Source organism: Cetorhinus maximus, chromosome 21 (genome assembly GCF_964194155.1).
Source record: "Cetorhinus maximus chromosome 21, sCetMax3.hap1.1, whole genome shotgun sequence".
NCBI classification, from domain to species: Eukaryota; Metazoa; Chordata; class Chondrichthyes; order Lamniformes; family Cetorhinidae; genus Cetorhinus; species Cetorhinus maximus.
This window is the reverse complement of record NC_135899.1, coordinates 45,238,439-45,254,885: the sequence shown is the minus strand read 5'-3', so window position 1 is coordinate 45,254,885 and position 16,447 is coordinate 45,238,439. Positions and strand designations below refer to the sequence as shown.

Below are 16,447 nucleotides of genomic sequence, written 5' to 3'. Positions count from 1 at the left end.
CTCTTATAGACACGGTATTTATGTGGCTGGCCCAGTTCACTTTCTGGTCAATGGTAACCCCCAAGGACGTTGATAGTGGGAGGATTCAGTGATAGTAATGCCATTGAATGTCAGGGGAGATGGTTGGATTCTCTCTTGTTGAAAATGGTCATTGCTTGGCAGTTGTGTAGTGTGGATGTTACTTGCCACTTATCAGTCCAAGCCTGAATGTTGTCCAGGTCTCGCTTCATATGGGCACGGATTGCTTCAGTGCCTGAGGAGTCGTGACTGATGCTGAACATTGTGCAATCATGAGCAAACATCCCCACCTCTGATCTTATGATGGACAGAAGGTCATTGATGAATCAGCTGAAGATGGTTGGGCCTAGGGCATTACCCTAAGAAACCCCTGCAGTGATGTCCTGGGACTGAGATGATTGACTTCCAATAACTACAATCATCTTTCTTTATGCTAGATATGCCTCCAACCACTGGAGAGTTTTCCCCGTGATTCCCATTGACTGCAGTTTTGCTAGGGCCCCTTGATGCCACACTCGATCAAATACTGTCTTGATGTCAAGGGCAGTCACTCTCACTTTGTCTTTGGAGTTCAACTCTTTTGTCCACGTTTGTACTAAGGCTATGATGACGTCAGAAGATGAGCGGCCCTGGTGGAACCCAAACTGAGCATCAGTGAGCAGGTTTTTGTTGAGTAAGTGCCGCTTGATAGCACTGTCGACAACCCCCTCCGTCATTTTACTGACAATCGAGAGTAGACTGAAGGGGCTGTAATTGGCTGGGTTAGACTTGCCCTGCTTTTTGTGGACAGGACATTCCTCGATAGTTTTCTACATTGCTGGGTAGATGCCAGTGTTGTAGCTGTACTAGAACAGCTGGGCTAAGGGCATAGCTAGATCTGGAGCACCTCTTCAGTACTATTGGCAGAATATTGTCAGGGCCCATAGCCTTTGCAGTACCCAGTGCCTTCTGTCGTTTCTTGATATTACGTGGCGTGAATCGAATTGGCTGAAGACTGGCACCTATGATGCTGGGGACTTCCGGAGGAGGCCAAGATGGATCATTCACTCGACACTTCTAGCTGAAGATTGCTGCAAATGCTTCAGCCTTGTCTCTTGCACTGATGTGCTGGGCTCCCCAACATTGAGGATAGGGATATTTGTGGATCCTCCTCCTCCTGTTAATTGTTTAATTGTCCACCAGCATTCACAACTGGATGTGGTAGGACTGCAGAACTTAGATCTGATCCATTGATTCTGGGAGCATTTAGCTCTGTTATTTGCATGCTGCTTTCCCTGTTTGGCATGCAAGTAGTCCTGTGTTGTAGCTTCATCCAGTTGACACCTCATTTTTAGTTATGCCTGGTGCTGCTCTTGGCATGTCCTCCTGCTCTTTTCATTCATTTTACTGCAACATCTGAGAACCTTGTGCACGCTCTCTTTCCTGTTGTGCCATTAGTCACTCTACTTGCAGGTCAGACTATTTTTCCCAACCACTTCCAGCACCTGCTGCGTTCAGAATGCACCTTGCCTTTAAAAGATGCAGACTGGCTTTAAATGGTGTTAGACCCTCATAACCTTGAACCACCCTCCCTCTCCCCCTCACCGCTGAGTGATGCAGTCACTCAACAATGTGTCTAGTACTGCACTGCACAGTACAATCATTTAAATTAGCAGGCAGCAAAAGCTTTGCTGCCTGCATTGGACACAATGGGTGCAGGTTAATCATCCAGTGGGATTACTCTGTTCATTTTTGGGCTCTGTCAAATTTTGCCCCCAAATTGAAGGGCCGTGAGGACTCGAAACGTCAACTCTTTTCTTCTCCGCCGATGCTGCCAGACCTGCTTAGTTTTTCCAGGTAATTCTGTTTTTGTTTTGTGATATTTTACTGTTTTGTATTGTACCTGTATCCTTACTTTGTAAGTTATTATCTCCTGCTTTTACCATTCCCTAGACATTGTGCTATTCTCATAGCAAAACCAGAAGCAACATCATTTGCCTATGTCACTGAAAAATTGTCCCCTCGCATCTCTTCAAATTACTCATCTGAGCTTGAGAGCTCACTGTTTGATGAATAACATGGAATAATTCAGTTCAAACACTCCAGTGCAGTGTTAATTTACTAATGTACTACCTCATGACACTGAATCTCTCTTCCACTACTGAACTGTACAATATGCTAAGACTAAAAGCACTTTTGAGATGTTCATTGCATCATTTGCTCTCTATTAAAGCTGACGCAGTGTCCCAGTAGAGGTATATAAATTTATGAGGAGCCAAGATAGAGTGGATAGGAAGGACCTTGGGTGGTCAATACCCGGGGCATAGATTTCAAGTAATTGGCAGAAGGATTAGAGGGGAGTTGAGGAGAAATATTTTCACCCAAAGGATAATGGGAGTCTGGAAGTCACTTCTTTAACGGCTAGCAGTGGCATTTAAAAAGCACTTGGATATTCAGTTGAGGTGACATTAACTGCAGAGTTACAGAGCAAGAGCTGGAAGGTGGTATTAGACTGGATAGATCTTTTTTGACCAGCACAGACATTATGGACCAAGTGGCCTCCTGTACTGTAACTTATTTTGTTTTTTTAATGTTCTATTACATTCAGAAAGGATGGCCATAATTTTACAGCCCCTCGATGTCCTAAGGATAGGATGGCAGCTGGTGGTGGGGGGTGGAGGTGTAATTTGGGTGCTATGCCAGCGGCTTCCCAATGCCTACTCACCTCCACTCAACCCACTGTGCTTTTACCAGTGTGTGTGTGTGTGTGTGTGGGGGCAGGGGGGGAGGTGGGGGAGAAGTGTCGGTCGGCCCGCTCACCTGTATACCAATTGAGACTGTTAACACCCCGACTGTAAAATTCAGCCTGATGGTATAGCGGTTTTGCGACACAGTTAGCATGTCTAATATATATGTAATATTCATTATGTAGGATCTTATTTGGCTGCTGCTTCACCCTCATGCTTTCGGTTTTATAACAAATGAACCTTGAATGTCTAACGGCATGTAAAAACTGTGACCTAATCCATTATGCTAAGGTATGCAGTGCTCAAAAGTCTCCAAACTGCACTCTGAATGAGTAGAAACACCTTGCTCTGATCTCGTAAAAACAGCTGAGGCTGGATGCTCAATTGGCATGTCTCTGTGATCAGAATAATATTAAATGTGGTCAGTGTCACTACAAGAATATTTTACAACTACTAACTTGAACATTAGAGTACAGAGGGGAATCTGATTCATTTGAGCTTGATAAACAGTCACCAGTAAAATGAATTAAAACTTCCTTTCAAAAAAACCCATTACTTTCCATGCAGATCAAGTACAAGAAATTTAAAATGGATGTCAGGCAGGTGGATAGTTCAGGTGCTGAATGTTCTGACATTATTGACATTCTTTGCTTTTGACAGTCAGTATTTAGTTAAATTATCAATAAGGGTTGCAATGATTAATTGAATGCAAAGTGTTCCTAGCATCTGCAAAATTTATAATTCAGACCATACTATAACAGTGGAAACTAATATGCATTTTTCAAACAGAGAGCGCTATTAATTCATTGACCCTTGTCAGATGACTAAATGTATAAGTAATCATATAATTCTGGGGAAAGATCTTCTGTGGTTTTTAAAAGGATAAATTATAGATGTCTAATTAAAGGTTGAACATTAAGCCGAGCCATAAATTGGTGCTCAGGCTTTTTATTGGATGAACTATTGATGAGAAATAAGTGGTTATTGATCATCCTGTTAAAGTAAAACCCATTAAACTAGTAACTATTGACATCATAGACAAATTTTGATCTCTGAATATCATCTGAAGTGCCAACATAAGTTAACCCTCTGCCACCAAAAAAAGACATACTTAGTCTTGTTGCTTTTATGATGGTTTTTAACCTTACATTCACCAATTCTATCTCAATAATACTTATGCCCTAATATGGATATGGTTCTATGTGTTCTGGGCACCCTCTGATGGCTCGCTCAAGTGAACATTTGTTCCATCTGAGACAAGATGCTGAATGTTGCCAGATTGTTCACCTGCAATAGGCATCCCATTCACATTTGTGTACCTCCAGCAGGACTGACTGGATGGTGATCAGAAGCAAAAACCTGAACTGAGTTTTCTTCATTATCCTAGTGTTGGGCTGTAACCAATATCCCTGCTAAAGTCAACTGAGCTTGTACAGCTCAGGAATCAAACCTGGGGTCGTTCTAGTCTCTATGGGCCAGCTATTCACTGGCTGAACCATCAGGGAAGCCAATAAATCCTGTTAAAGAAGAATGGTTTCTCTGATTCTGTGACTAAAACATGTAAGTACAGAAAGAATAACAGTCACAAACACAATGTAAATCATACCGATATTTCTCTTTCCAATATCAAAGGGATTCAGTTGGTAAGGAATATGACACCTTAAAGATGTACAGCCTAGTGAGGAATGTGGAATATCAATGGGGACTAGGTAGGTAAGGAATGTAGCACATTTAAGAGTGACCTGCTGGGTTGGAGCACACAGTACTACATCAAAGAGGTTGGCTGAGATTGAGATGTGCTACATTTATCAGGCTCCCGCTAGGATTTTCGAATCTCTCTTTTGCCTTGTTCACCTTCATTGCTTTCCATTTCTCTCCTGGTGTTTGACAAGGTGTTTACTAAAACCCGCTTTCACAGCCATATTTCCTTTCTCAGTGACTGTCTCCGTCTCCGGCTTAACCCACGTGGATTTCAACTGAAATTCCATCCCTCATGTTTCGAACCCACCCAGGATTACAGGTATCTCCGGGACATAAAACGTTTCTCGGACTGCTGTTCCCGTCGCCTTCTGAGATCCACACTCAGTGCCATGCGCCGCCATATGAACACACTCAACCTCTCCCTCCAGCAGCACCGCGCACCCTTTTTCAAAGCTGCGCAAGCCCCCAGTTTCATTTTATTCTTCGTCTCATCCGACGCCTCAACAAGAAACTTTTTCTCTTTCTCTCAAGTGCTAAGGAATGCAAGCTCCAACAACTCATCGACACCAACACCCATCCAGGACCTTCCACCCCTGCCTGTCCCTCTGTCCCCACCCCATCTTCCAATCCCAGCCCCAGCCATGTATTCACTATACCCCCTGACCTTCCCCTCTCTGACGCTGAACGTTCAGTGCTCAGCAAAGGACTTAGTTTCATACCCTTACGCCCTCATCTCAATTAATTTCGGGCTCGGCATGATGCTGAACTCTTCTTCCGCTGCCTTCGTCTCCGTGCTCACTTCTTTGGGCAGGAGTCCTCTCCCCGTTCAACGGAACCTTTTACCCAACTCCAATATTCTCCCTCCACCTGGACCCCTCCCTCTGGATTCTTACCTTCTCTTGATCTTTTCATTGAGAACTGTCGGCGTGACATTAGTCGTCTCAATTTCTCTGCTCCTCTCACCCATTCTAACCTGTCTCTCTCTGAACTTACTGCACTCCGTTCTCTCAGGTCCAACCCTAACATTGTCATCAAACCCGCTGACAAGGGTGGTGCTGTTGTTGTCTGGCGCACTGACCTCTACATCGCGGAGGCTGAGCGTCAACTCGCAGACACTTCCTCCTACCTCTCCCTGGACCATGACCCCACCACTGAACATCAAGCCATTGTTTCCAGGACTGTCACTGACCTCATCTCTTCTGGAGGTCTTCCTTCCACAGCTTCCAACCTGATAGTCGCCCAACCTCGGACGGCCCGCTTCTACCTCCTACTCAAAATCCACAAACAGGACTGTCCCGGCAGACCGATCGTGTCAGCCTGTTCCTGCCCCACGGAACTCATTTCTCGTTATCTTGACTCCCTTCTCTCTCCCCTTGTCCAGTCCCTTCCCACCTACATCCGTGATTCCTCTGACACCTTACATCACATCAACAATTTCCAGTTCCCTGGCCCCAACCGCCTCCTCTTCACCTTGGATGTCCAATCCCTCTACACCTCCACCCCCACCGGGATGGTCTGAGGGCTCTCAGCTTCTTCCTCGAACAGAAGCCCGAACAATCCCCATCCACCACTACTCTCCTCCGTCTGGCTGAACTTGTTCTCACACTGAACAATTTCTCCTTTAACTCCTCTCACTTCCACCAAATAAAAGGTGTGGCTATGGGTACCCGCATGGGCCCCAGCTATGCCTGTCTCTTTATGGGGTATGTGGAACGTTCCTTGTTCCAGTCCTACTCTGGCCCCCTCCCACAACTCTTTCTCCGGTACATCGATGATTACTTCGGTGCTGCTTCATGCTCTCGTTGGGACCTGGAAAAATTTATTAATTTTGCTTCCAATCTCCACCCTTCCATCATTTTCACAAGGTCCATCTCTGACACTTCCCTTCCCTTCCTTGACCTCTCTGTCTCAATTTCTGGTGATAGACTGTCCACCAATATCCGTTACAAGCCTACCGACTCCCACAGCCACCTCGACTACAGCTCCTCACACCCCGCTTCCTGTAAGGACCCCATCCCATTCTCTCAGTTCCTTTGCCTCCGTCACATCTGTTCTGATGATGCTACCTTCAAAAACAGTTACTCTGACATGTCCTCCTTCTTCCTTAACCGAGGTTTTCCACCCACGGTAGTTGACAGGGCCCTCAACTGTGTCCGGCCCATCTCCCGCGCATCCGCCCTCACGCCTTCTCCTCCCTCCCAGGAACATGATAGGGTCCCCCTTGTCCTCACTTATCACCCCACCAGCCTCCGCATTCAAAGGATCATCCTCCACCATTTCTGCCAACTCCAGCATGATGCCACCACCAAACACATCTTCCCTTCACCCCCCCTGGCGGCATTCCGTAGGGATCGTTCCCTCCGTGACACCCTGGTCCACTCCTCCATCACCCCCTACTCCTCAACCCCCTCCTACGGCACCTCCCCATGCAAACGCAGAATATGCAACACCTGCCCCTTCACTTCCTCTCTCCTCACCGTCCAAGGGCCCAAACACTCCTTTCAAGTGAAGCAGCATTTCAATTGCATTTTCCCTAACTTAGTCTACTGCATTCGTTGCTCCCAATGTGGTTTCCTCTACATTGGAGAGACCAAACGCAGACTGGGTGACCGCTTTGCAGAACACCTTCGGTCTGTCCGCAAGCATTACCCAGACCTCCCTGTCGCTTGCCATTTTAACACTCCACCCTGCTCTCTTGCCCACATGTCTGTCCTTGGCTTGCTGCATTGTTCCAGTGAAGCTGAACGCAAACTGGAGGAACAGCACCTCATCTTCCGACTAGGCACTTTACAACCTTCCGGACTGAATATTGAGTTTAACAACTTTAGATCTTGAACTCCCTCCTCCATCCCCACCCCCTTTCCGTTTCTTCCCCCTCCTTTTTGTTTTTCCAATAACTTATATAGATTTTTCTTTTCCCACCTATTTCCATTATTTTTAAATGTATTCCACCCATCGTTTATTTCACCCCACCCCCACTAGAGCTACCTTGCTTGTCCTGCTCTGCACTCTTAATAAGCACATTCTTTTAGATAATATCACCACCTTCAACGCCTCTTTGATCTTTTGTCTGTGACATCTTTTGGTTATCTCCTATCACTGCTTCCTTGTCCCAGCAACTGCCCCCCCACCCTTAAACCAGCTTATATTTCACCCCTTTCCTATTTCTACTTAGTTCTGTTGAAGGGTCATGAGGACTCAAAATGTCAATTTTGCTCTTCTCCGCCGATGCTGCCAGACCTGCTGAGTTTTTCCAGGTATTTCTGTTTTTGTTTTGGATTTCCAGCATCCGCAGTTTTTTGTTTTTATCCAGCTAGGTTAATTTTAATGAGCAAAAATGCTTTGGTGGAGTACTTACTCAACTTCCCATATGTCTTCTTGCCTCCCAAATGCAAAAGATGAACTTTAACCTCTAACTTCAAAAGAAACATTAATTTACTTTAAATGTAAGCCAAATGATGGGTCATTTTATGTAAATAGATATTCAGGAAAGAAGGATGGGATCTGGGGTCATTTTACTGGTGAGAAAGATGAAAACTCAATCAGGACTGGTCTCACCCCTAATTAATTGAATAAATAAAATTAGGAGTTACTAAACTTACTATTTTAATTCTGTATTGTCTATGTATTCAATTTCAGGATCAGAGGTAATGAACAATTTTCCTGGAAAGCTTTCTGTAATCTTTATTTAGGTCAGAAATGCAATGAAAAACAAGGCTTTAATTTGAAAGACGGAATCGTGGTCAGGGTTTGACTGATGTTCAGCTACATATTCTTGTCCACAGTTGACTAAACTGTATTTGGTACAGATATTTAAAAAATTCACCCTTATTTTCTTTTTGATTCTTCTCTTTATTCTGCAGGTTCTGTAATTCCTCCTAAACTGAGGAGTGTACAAACATATTGTTGATTGCCACATGTCACAGATGCCAGTATGGGCAGGTACTCCTGCACTAGAATAATTGTGCCTGATTGCCTTTCATAAACTGGTAATACTTCAAACCATGGAAGAGCATCACAGGCAATAACCCTTCCCCCATCCTTGTAGAAGAACATCAAAGTCCATAAAGACCCCTCTCCACAGACTGTGAGACAATGACTCCCATCCCATTCCTCATATAGTATAGGTGCCTTCCAATGATAACCTGCTAGAAGGGTTGAATGGATGTCATGACATAAAGATCAGGCTCATTTGTGCTGTTATCTGCAGTTGATCACTGTGCTGACATCGAAGCCCCAGGTTTGCTCTTGTTCTGTTCCAATATCAGGATTATGACAAGATAAGACTTTCAGCCACCCACAGTCTCACTCCTGATCTCTCACACTTTCTAAGGCCAAGGGCCTTTCAATATTTCTGGAAGACTCCCACTCCATTAAGGGTCAATTTGGGACACCTCTCTCTGGGATGGATGGAGAGATACCTGTCCCTGGAGGATGGGACAGAATAGAGTTGCTATGTAGCATTTCCATAGCATGGGCTGGTGGTATGCCAAAAGGTTTTTGGAAAATAGAAAATCTACTCGATTTTTTTGAAGAGTTTCTGTTCTGCATCAGTTGGTTTATCAATCAATTGTGGCAGGGAAACCAATTTTTCAAAATGAATTCTGCCCAGTTTGAAACATTAGCAGTGGTGGGTGCTAGTGACACATGACATCCCTTGTGTCCATGGGACTGATGATACAATGGAGGCAACAACAACGCTGTAGTTGAAAGTAGTGCAGTTTAGGGATGGGGCTACCGTAATACTGGTTCAAGGGCCATGCTTCCTGTTTGAAGCTGAATTTACCAGGATACACTCAAAGAAACAGATCTTCAAGATTCCATCTTGCAAAAAGAAGTCTGAATCTGTGAACTAAAATTTCTTCACTGTTTCTGTGATCGGGAATTGATTAATCATTGTACTCCAACTTCTCGCATTCTATATATTGCAAGCTAATTACATCTGTGCTGCTTTTCTCAACTGTTTGTTTTCTCTGCATTTAAACTTGGAGTCTTTATTTGTCCTCATTTTTGCTTTGCATTTGTTTCAAGTCAGGCAAGTGAAGCCCGTAGCGGTTTGATGCTCAAATGTTCCAAGTGTGGAGTTGTTTCAACTACAGCATTATCTGCCACCATCACCAGTAACGCCATGTTAGTCTCATCCATTTGATCTAACTTTTGCATCATGGGTAACTTTGAAAGATAAAGTATCCCTTTTTCTCAGCCAAAACAAGACTTTAAAAAATAAATTAAATATTATAGATATGTGATAATGTATATATTTTGGAATATTAAAGGACAGAAGGAGGCCTTACAGCCCATTGTGCCTGTGTCAGCTCTTTGAAAGAGCTATTCAGTTGATCCTAATCCCATTTCCTGCTCTTTCCTCATATGTCTGTGTGCGTGTGCTCTTTATTTAAACCAATCCGCATTCCTACTCCTGATCACTATCCAGCGACCCCTGTATGATCGCCTGATGATGACAGAATTGAGTTTACATGTGATGCCACCCAGCATCAAATAGCTTGCCAAAAGAGTCACATTTGATAAAAAGGCATGTGGAATAGCCAGAGAACTGTCAGTATCTGCATAATCCGTAGCTCAGCATGATTCAGCACCTTCAGGATAAAGGGAGGAAACTAGAATAAAACTATAAACTTTACTTATGTGTGGAAGAAGACCTGTCTTTATTATTTTATCCTGTCCCACTTTCGATGCCAGTCTTTCATAGTCTTTATTCACCTGAGAGTAATTTTACTTACGTTGAAGGAACAACTGGCTCGGTCGGAAACATTATTATTAATAATGATGCTGCTTTAGTGGCAACATGCCGCCATATATGAAATTGCTGTGTGCAAAGGCACTGTTCATTATAGAGGCAAGTCACCTCTTCAGTCTTCACCTTCAGTCGTCTCTGTGTACATCTTGGGACTGCACCACATTTGAATATGAAAAACATTGATTATTCAAAAGTTTTATGACTTACAAATTGACAAGCTCCTGTTTATTTGATATAAAATCAATATATTCCCTTTGGCACAGGCACGGAATCACTTCTGATGGCTCAAGTTATTACATAAGTAATTTCCTTGTACCCTGGGGGTTGAAACAATCACTATTGTCCATGTTGTTCAGCCAATGACATCATCCGATTCCAGCTTGAATTGGTCCATTTCTTTTACCCTCTAAAGAGGGTGAGAGTCTTTGTCTGGGGCATTCAATTTGTCACTTCCCCTTTCCTGACACTTTTCTTGTTCCACTTCCATTGCCATTCATTCACTTCCTCCGAAGTATTGAGCCAATCACTCATCTTTCTTCCCAGGATTGAATCAATCACTTTTCCTTGTTCCCAGTATTTATTTTTATTCGTTCTTGGGATGCGAGCATTGCTGGCATGACCAACAATTATTTTCCATCCCCAATTGTCCTTGAGAAGCAGTTGGTGAGCCACCTTCTTCAACTACTGCTTTTAGAGAGGGAGTTCCAAAATTTTGATTCAGCAACAGTGAAGGAACAGTGATAGATTCCCAAATCTGTATAGTGTGTAAGGGAAACTTGCAGATGGTGGTGTTGCTATGCATCTGCTGTCCTTGTTCTTCTAGGTGGTAGAGATCATGGGTTTGGAAAATGTTATTGAAGGAGCCTTGGCAAGTTGCTGCAATGCATCTTGTATATGGTACACACTGCTGCTACCACATTGGCGGAGGGATTGAATGTTTACGGTGGTGACTGGGATGTCAATCATGTGGGCTGCTTTATTCTGGGTGGTAACAATCTTATTGAGTTTTGTTGAGCTGCATTCATCCAGGCAAGTGGAGAGTATTCCATCACGCCCTTGACTTGTGCCTTGTAGATGGTGGACAGGCTTTGGGAGTCAGGAGATGAATTACAATCTGCAGAATTCCCAACCTCTGACCTGCTCTTGTCATTCACAGTATTTCAATGGCTGTTCCTGTTTAGTTTCTGGTGACCCCCCCAAAGATGTTGATGGTGGAAGATTCAGCAAGTCATACCATTGAATGTTAAGGGGGTATGATTAGTTTCTCTTTTGTTGGTGATGGTGCTTGCCTGGCATTCTGTAGCACCAAAGTTATTTGTTGCTTATCAGCCCAAGCCTGAATATTGTCCAGTTCTTGCTGCATGCAGACTCAGATTACTTCAGTATCTGAGGAGTTCCAAATGTACTGAACAGTGTACAATCATCAGCAAATACCTCCACTTCAGACCTCATGTTGGAGCGAAGGGCATTAATGAAACAGCTGAAGATGGTTGGGTTTTGGACATACCCCTGATGAACCCTTGCAGTGATTTCCTAGGGTTGAGATGATTGACCTCCAGCAACCACAACCGTCTCTTTTTGTGCTAGGAATTATTCTAACCAGTGGTGAGTTTTCCTCCTGATTCCCATTGCCTTCACTTTTCTAGGGATCTTTGATCAGTCAAATGCTCCTTTACTATCAAGGGCAGTCACTCTCACCTCATCGCTTGAGTTCCGCTCTTTATTCCATGTTTGGGGCAAGTTGTGTCTGGAGCTGTGTGGCCTTGGCAGAAACCAGAGAATAGGTGATCAGGTTGTTGCTGAGTAAGTGCCGCATGACAGCACTGTCGATGACACCTTTGCTGATGATTGAGAGTAAACTGAGGAGGCAGTAATTGGCCACATTGGATTTATCCTGTTTTTTGTGGACAGGACATACCTGGGCAATTTCCCACATTGTTAGATAGATGCCTGTGTTTTATCTGTACTGGAGCTGCTTGGCCAAGGGCACGACTAGTTCTAGAGCACAATTCTTCATACTACAGCCAGAATGTTGTCAGGGCCCATATAGCCTTTGTGGTATCCAGTGCCTTCAGCTGTTTCTTGATACCATGTGGAGTGAATCAAGTTCTCAGAAGACTCACATCTATGATAGCAAAGACCTCAGGAGAAGGCCAAAATGGATTGTCCACTCAGCACTTCTGGCTGAAGGCAATTGCAAATGCTTCAGCTTTGTCTCTTGCTACACTGGGCTCCCCCCATCATTGAAGAAGAGGATGTTTATGAAGCCTCCTTCTCTGGTCAATTGTTTAATTGTCTATCACCATTCACAATAGGATGTGACAGGACTGCAGAACTTCAATATGATCCTTAGTTGTGGGATGCCTTAGCTCTGTCTATTGCATGCTGCTTCTGCTGTTTAGTATGCATGTAGTCCTGTGTTGTAGCTTCACCAGGTTGACACCTTATTTTTAGGTATACCTGTTGCTGTTCCTAGTATGAACTCCTACACTCCTGACTGAACCAGGGTTGGTCCCCTAGCTTAATGGTAATGGCAGAGTGAAGGATATCCTGGGGCATGACATTACAGATAATGATTAAATAAAATTCTGCTGCCGATGTCCCAAAGCACCTCTTTGATGCCCAGTTTTGAGTTGCTAGATTGTTTTGAATCTATTCAATTTAGCACGGTGCTGGTGCCACACATGATGTAGAGTGTCCCCAGTGTGAAGACAGGACTTTCCTTCTACAAGGACTGTGCGGTGGTCACTCCTACCAATACTGTCATGGACATATGCATCTGTGACAGGAACAGATCAAGTGGGTTTTTCCCTCTTATTGGTTATATCACCATCTGCCACAGACCCGGTCTGACAAAAATGATCTTCAGGATTCAGCCAGAACACTCAGTAGGAACACAGGAACAGGAGAAGGCCATTCAGCCCGTTGAGCCTGATCGATCATGGCTGATTGAACTGGTGGTACCAAGCTAATCTTGATGATAGACAATGAAGTCCCCCGACTCAGCGTACATTCTCCGCCCTTGCTATCCTCAGTGCTTCTTCCAAGTGGTGTTCAACATGGAGAAATACTGATTCATCAACTGTGGGAGGGCAGGAGTTGTAATCAGTAAAATGATTCTTTGCCCATGGTTGACCTGATGACGTGAGATTTCATGGGGTCAAGAGTCAATGTTGGGCACTCCCGCAGTATACCACTGTGCTGCCACATCTAGTGAATGTGTCCTGCCAGTGATGAAGGAATCTGGAGTAGTGCATCAATCACCTTTCCTTGTTCCCAGTGTTGAATCCATAGCTTTTCCTTGTTTCCAGGATTGAATCATTCACCTTTTCTTGCCCTGATTTATGAATCATTTACATTACCTTCTTCCCAGTAATGAATCAATCACTTTTCCCTCTCCTGAATATTGTATCGCCGCCTTATTCTTGTGTTGTGTTAGCCATATTTTTGCCTCATTATTCAATTAACCGCTTTTCTCTCAGTACTGTAAAAATCTTTTAACAAAATCTCTGTTCTTTTGAACCATAAAATCAAAGTCAGATGCACCTGACTTAAAAAGGTACATGTATTTAACCTATTGCTTAGAGAGGCAAGCAAATGAGTTGTTTAAGGCTTTTATTAACTATATTACTTCACGGTTCTCAGTGTATCTAATGCACAGACTGGTGCACACCCACTTTAAAGGGATACTGGATCTTTATTCTATAGGCCTGTATGAGGTAATATTTCTACAGCAGCTTCTGATTAACAATGCAAGATATACCACGGTATGTTTTCAGCTCCAGTGAAAAGTGCTCGATGCAGCTTTCTATTGCACTTTTTTATGAATGCTGTAAAATGTGGGTGATAAGGTGCATTTGTATAAATCACATAATTTTCTGTGTTTAGTTTTACCAGCAAAGCACAATTAAAAGTTGCACATCAGGAAAATTCTGTGGTTCAGTGGATCAGCCATTGGTTTAGACAACTGGAATCACTGCAAATCTGGTGCACTGACCCCTGAGCCCATTTATCAGAATATAAGAAATAGGATCGGGATGACTATATGTCCCCTCCTGCCTGCCATTCCATTCAATATGATCATGGCTGATCTTCAGCCTCAACTCCACTTTCTCACCCACTCTCCCTATCCCTTGATTCTCTGAGAGATCAAAAATCTGTCTGTCACAGCTTTAAATATTTTCCGCAATGAAGCATCTACAAATTCCCAGAGTAGAAAATTCCAAATATTCTCAACCCTTTGAGTGAAGAAATTTTTCATCATCAATCTTAAATGATCAGCCTCTTATATGTTATTCTCTTATATGTTCATATATTATCCTGAGGATAGCTGTTCTAGATTCAGTCTAAATGTGAGCCATCTCCAGCACCAAGCTGGCCATTGAAGCTGGAACACTGCAGCAGTTCAAAAAGGCAGCTCACCACCACCTTCTCAAGGGCAATTAGGGATGGGCAATAAATGTTGACCTAGCCAGTGACGCCCACATCCCATGAATGAATAAAACTTTCAATCCTCTGAATTATCTGTGAATTGTGAAGAGGCAACAGTTAAAATACCTGAAACAGCCTCCCGTTTACTATGCAAAATGTTCTTCATTACAACATGATTACACTTCAAAGGTACTTAACTGGCTGTAAAGCACTTTGGGATATCACAGGGTTGTGAAAGGTGTTATATAAATGTAAGCCTTCTCTTTCTTTTTAATACTGCTGCAAAATGACGTGCTATTGATTGAGAAAAGATAGCTTTACAAACCAGAAATTGCAAGCCTCTTGGAGGCCTCAGTGAGAGGAAGTTTACAGGACTGATGCCCTTCCAAATCTAAACCTTCAGGAGATAGCATAAAGTAGAACATCAGAGCCCTCAGTTCACAGTGTTGGATGTGGCTGCCTTGTATGGAGAAACAAAGTTTGGGAAGGCAGTTAAGGCCACAAGAATCTCAGCAGCCAGCCATGATACCACTTCCTTCTTCAAGAGGAATTAATATGCAGTCGGCTGCAGGGTTTCACATAAGAGTAGTGGTAATGCGCCACCTGGCATCGACTTAGGCACCGGAAATGACAACGGAAATTGCAGCCTTGTCGACCCTGCAAAGTCCTCCTTACTAACATCTGGGGGCTAGTGCCAAAATTGGGAGAGCTGTCCCACAGACTAGTCAAGCAATAGCCTGACATAGTCATCCTCATGAAATCATACCTTACAGATAATTCCCAGACACCACCATCACCATCCCTGGGTATGACCTGTCCCACCGCAGGAGAGACCCAGCAGAGGTGGCGGCACAGTGGTATACAGTCAGGAGGGAGGTATCCTGGGAGTCCTCAACATTGACTCCGGACCCCATGAAGTCTCATGGCATCAAGTCAAACATGGACAAGGAAACCTCCTGCTGATTACCACGTACCACCCCACCTCATCCATATGATCCCTGCACTCCCCACACTCCTCAGTTGATGAATTAGTACTCCTCCATGTTGAAGATCACTTGGAGGAAGCACTGAGGGTGACAAGGGCGCAGAATGTACTCTGGGTGGGGGACTACAATGCACCACTACTGACCGAAATAGCTGAGCCCAAAGGACATATCTGCTAGACTGGGTCTACAGCAGGTGGTGAGGGAACCGATAAAAGGGTAAAACATACTTGACCTCATCATCGCCAATCTGCCTGCCACAGATGCATCTGTCCCTGACAGTATCGGTAGGAATGACCACCGCACAGATCTTGGGGAGACAAAATCCTGTCTTCACTTTGAGGATACCCTCCATCGTGTTGTGTGATACTACCACCATGCTAAATGGGATAGATTTCAAACAGATGTAGCAACTCAAGACTGGGCAACCGTGAGGCACTGTTGTCCATTAGCAGCAGCAGAATTGTAATCAACCATAATCTTTAACCTCATTGCCTGGCACATCCCCAACTCTACCATTACCAAGCCAGGGGATCAACCCTGGCTTAATGAAGAGTGCAGAAGGGCATTCCAGGAGCAGCACCAGGCATACCTAAAAATGAGCTGGTGAAGCTACAACTCAGGACTACTTGCTTACCAAGCAGCATAAGCAGCATGAGTTTAGACAGAGCTAAGCAATCCCACAACAAATGGATCAAATTTAAGCTCTGCAGTCCTGCCACATCCAGTCGTGAATGCTGGTGGACAATTGAACAACTCGCTGGAGGAGGAGGCTCCACAAATATCCCCATCCTCAATGATAGGGCAGCCCAGCACATCAGTGAAAAGAT

General features: G+C 44.0%; 1 protein-coding gene across 1 annotated transcript in view; it reads left to right on the top strand.

Moving 5' to 3' along the window:
• Positions 1 to 16,447, top strand: part of adgrb2 (adhesion G protein-coupled receptor B2) — a 1,091,625-nt gene that overhangs the window by 948,043 nt on the left and 127,135 nt on the right. Inside the window, exon 25 of the mRNA XM_078566906.1 lies at positions 9,477 to 9,575. Coding sequence (XP_078423032.1) covers positions 9,477 to 9,575 — 99 coding nt within the window. The remainder of the gene's footprint in view (positions 1 to 9,476; positions 9,576 to 16,447) is intronic.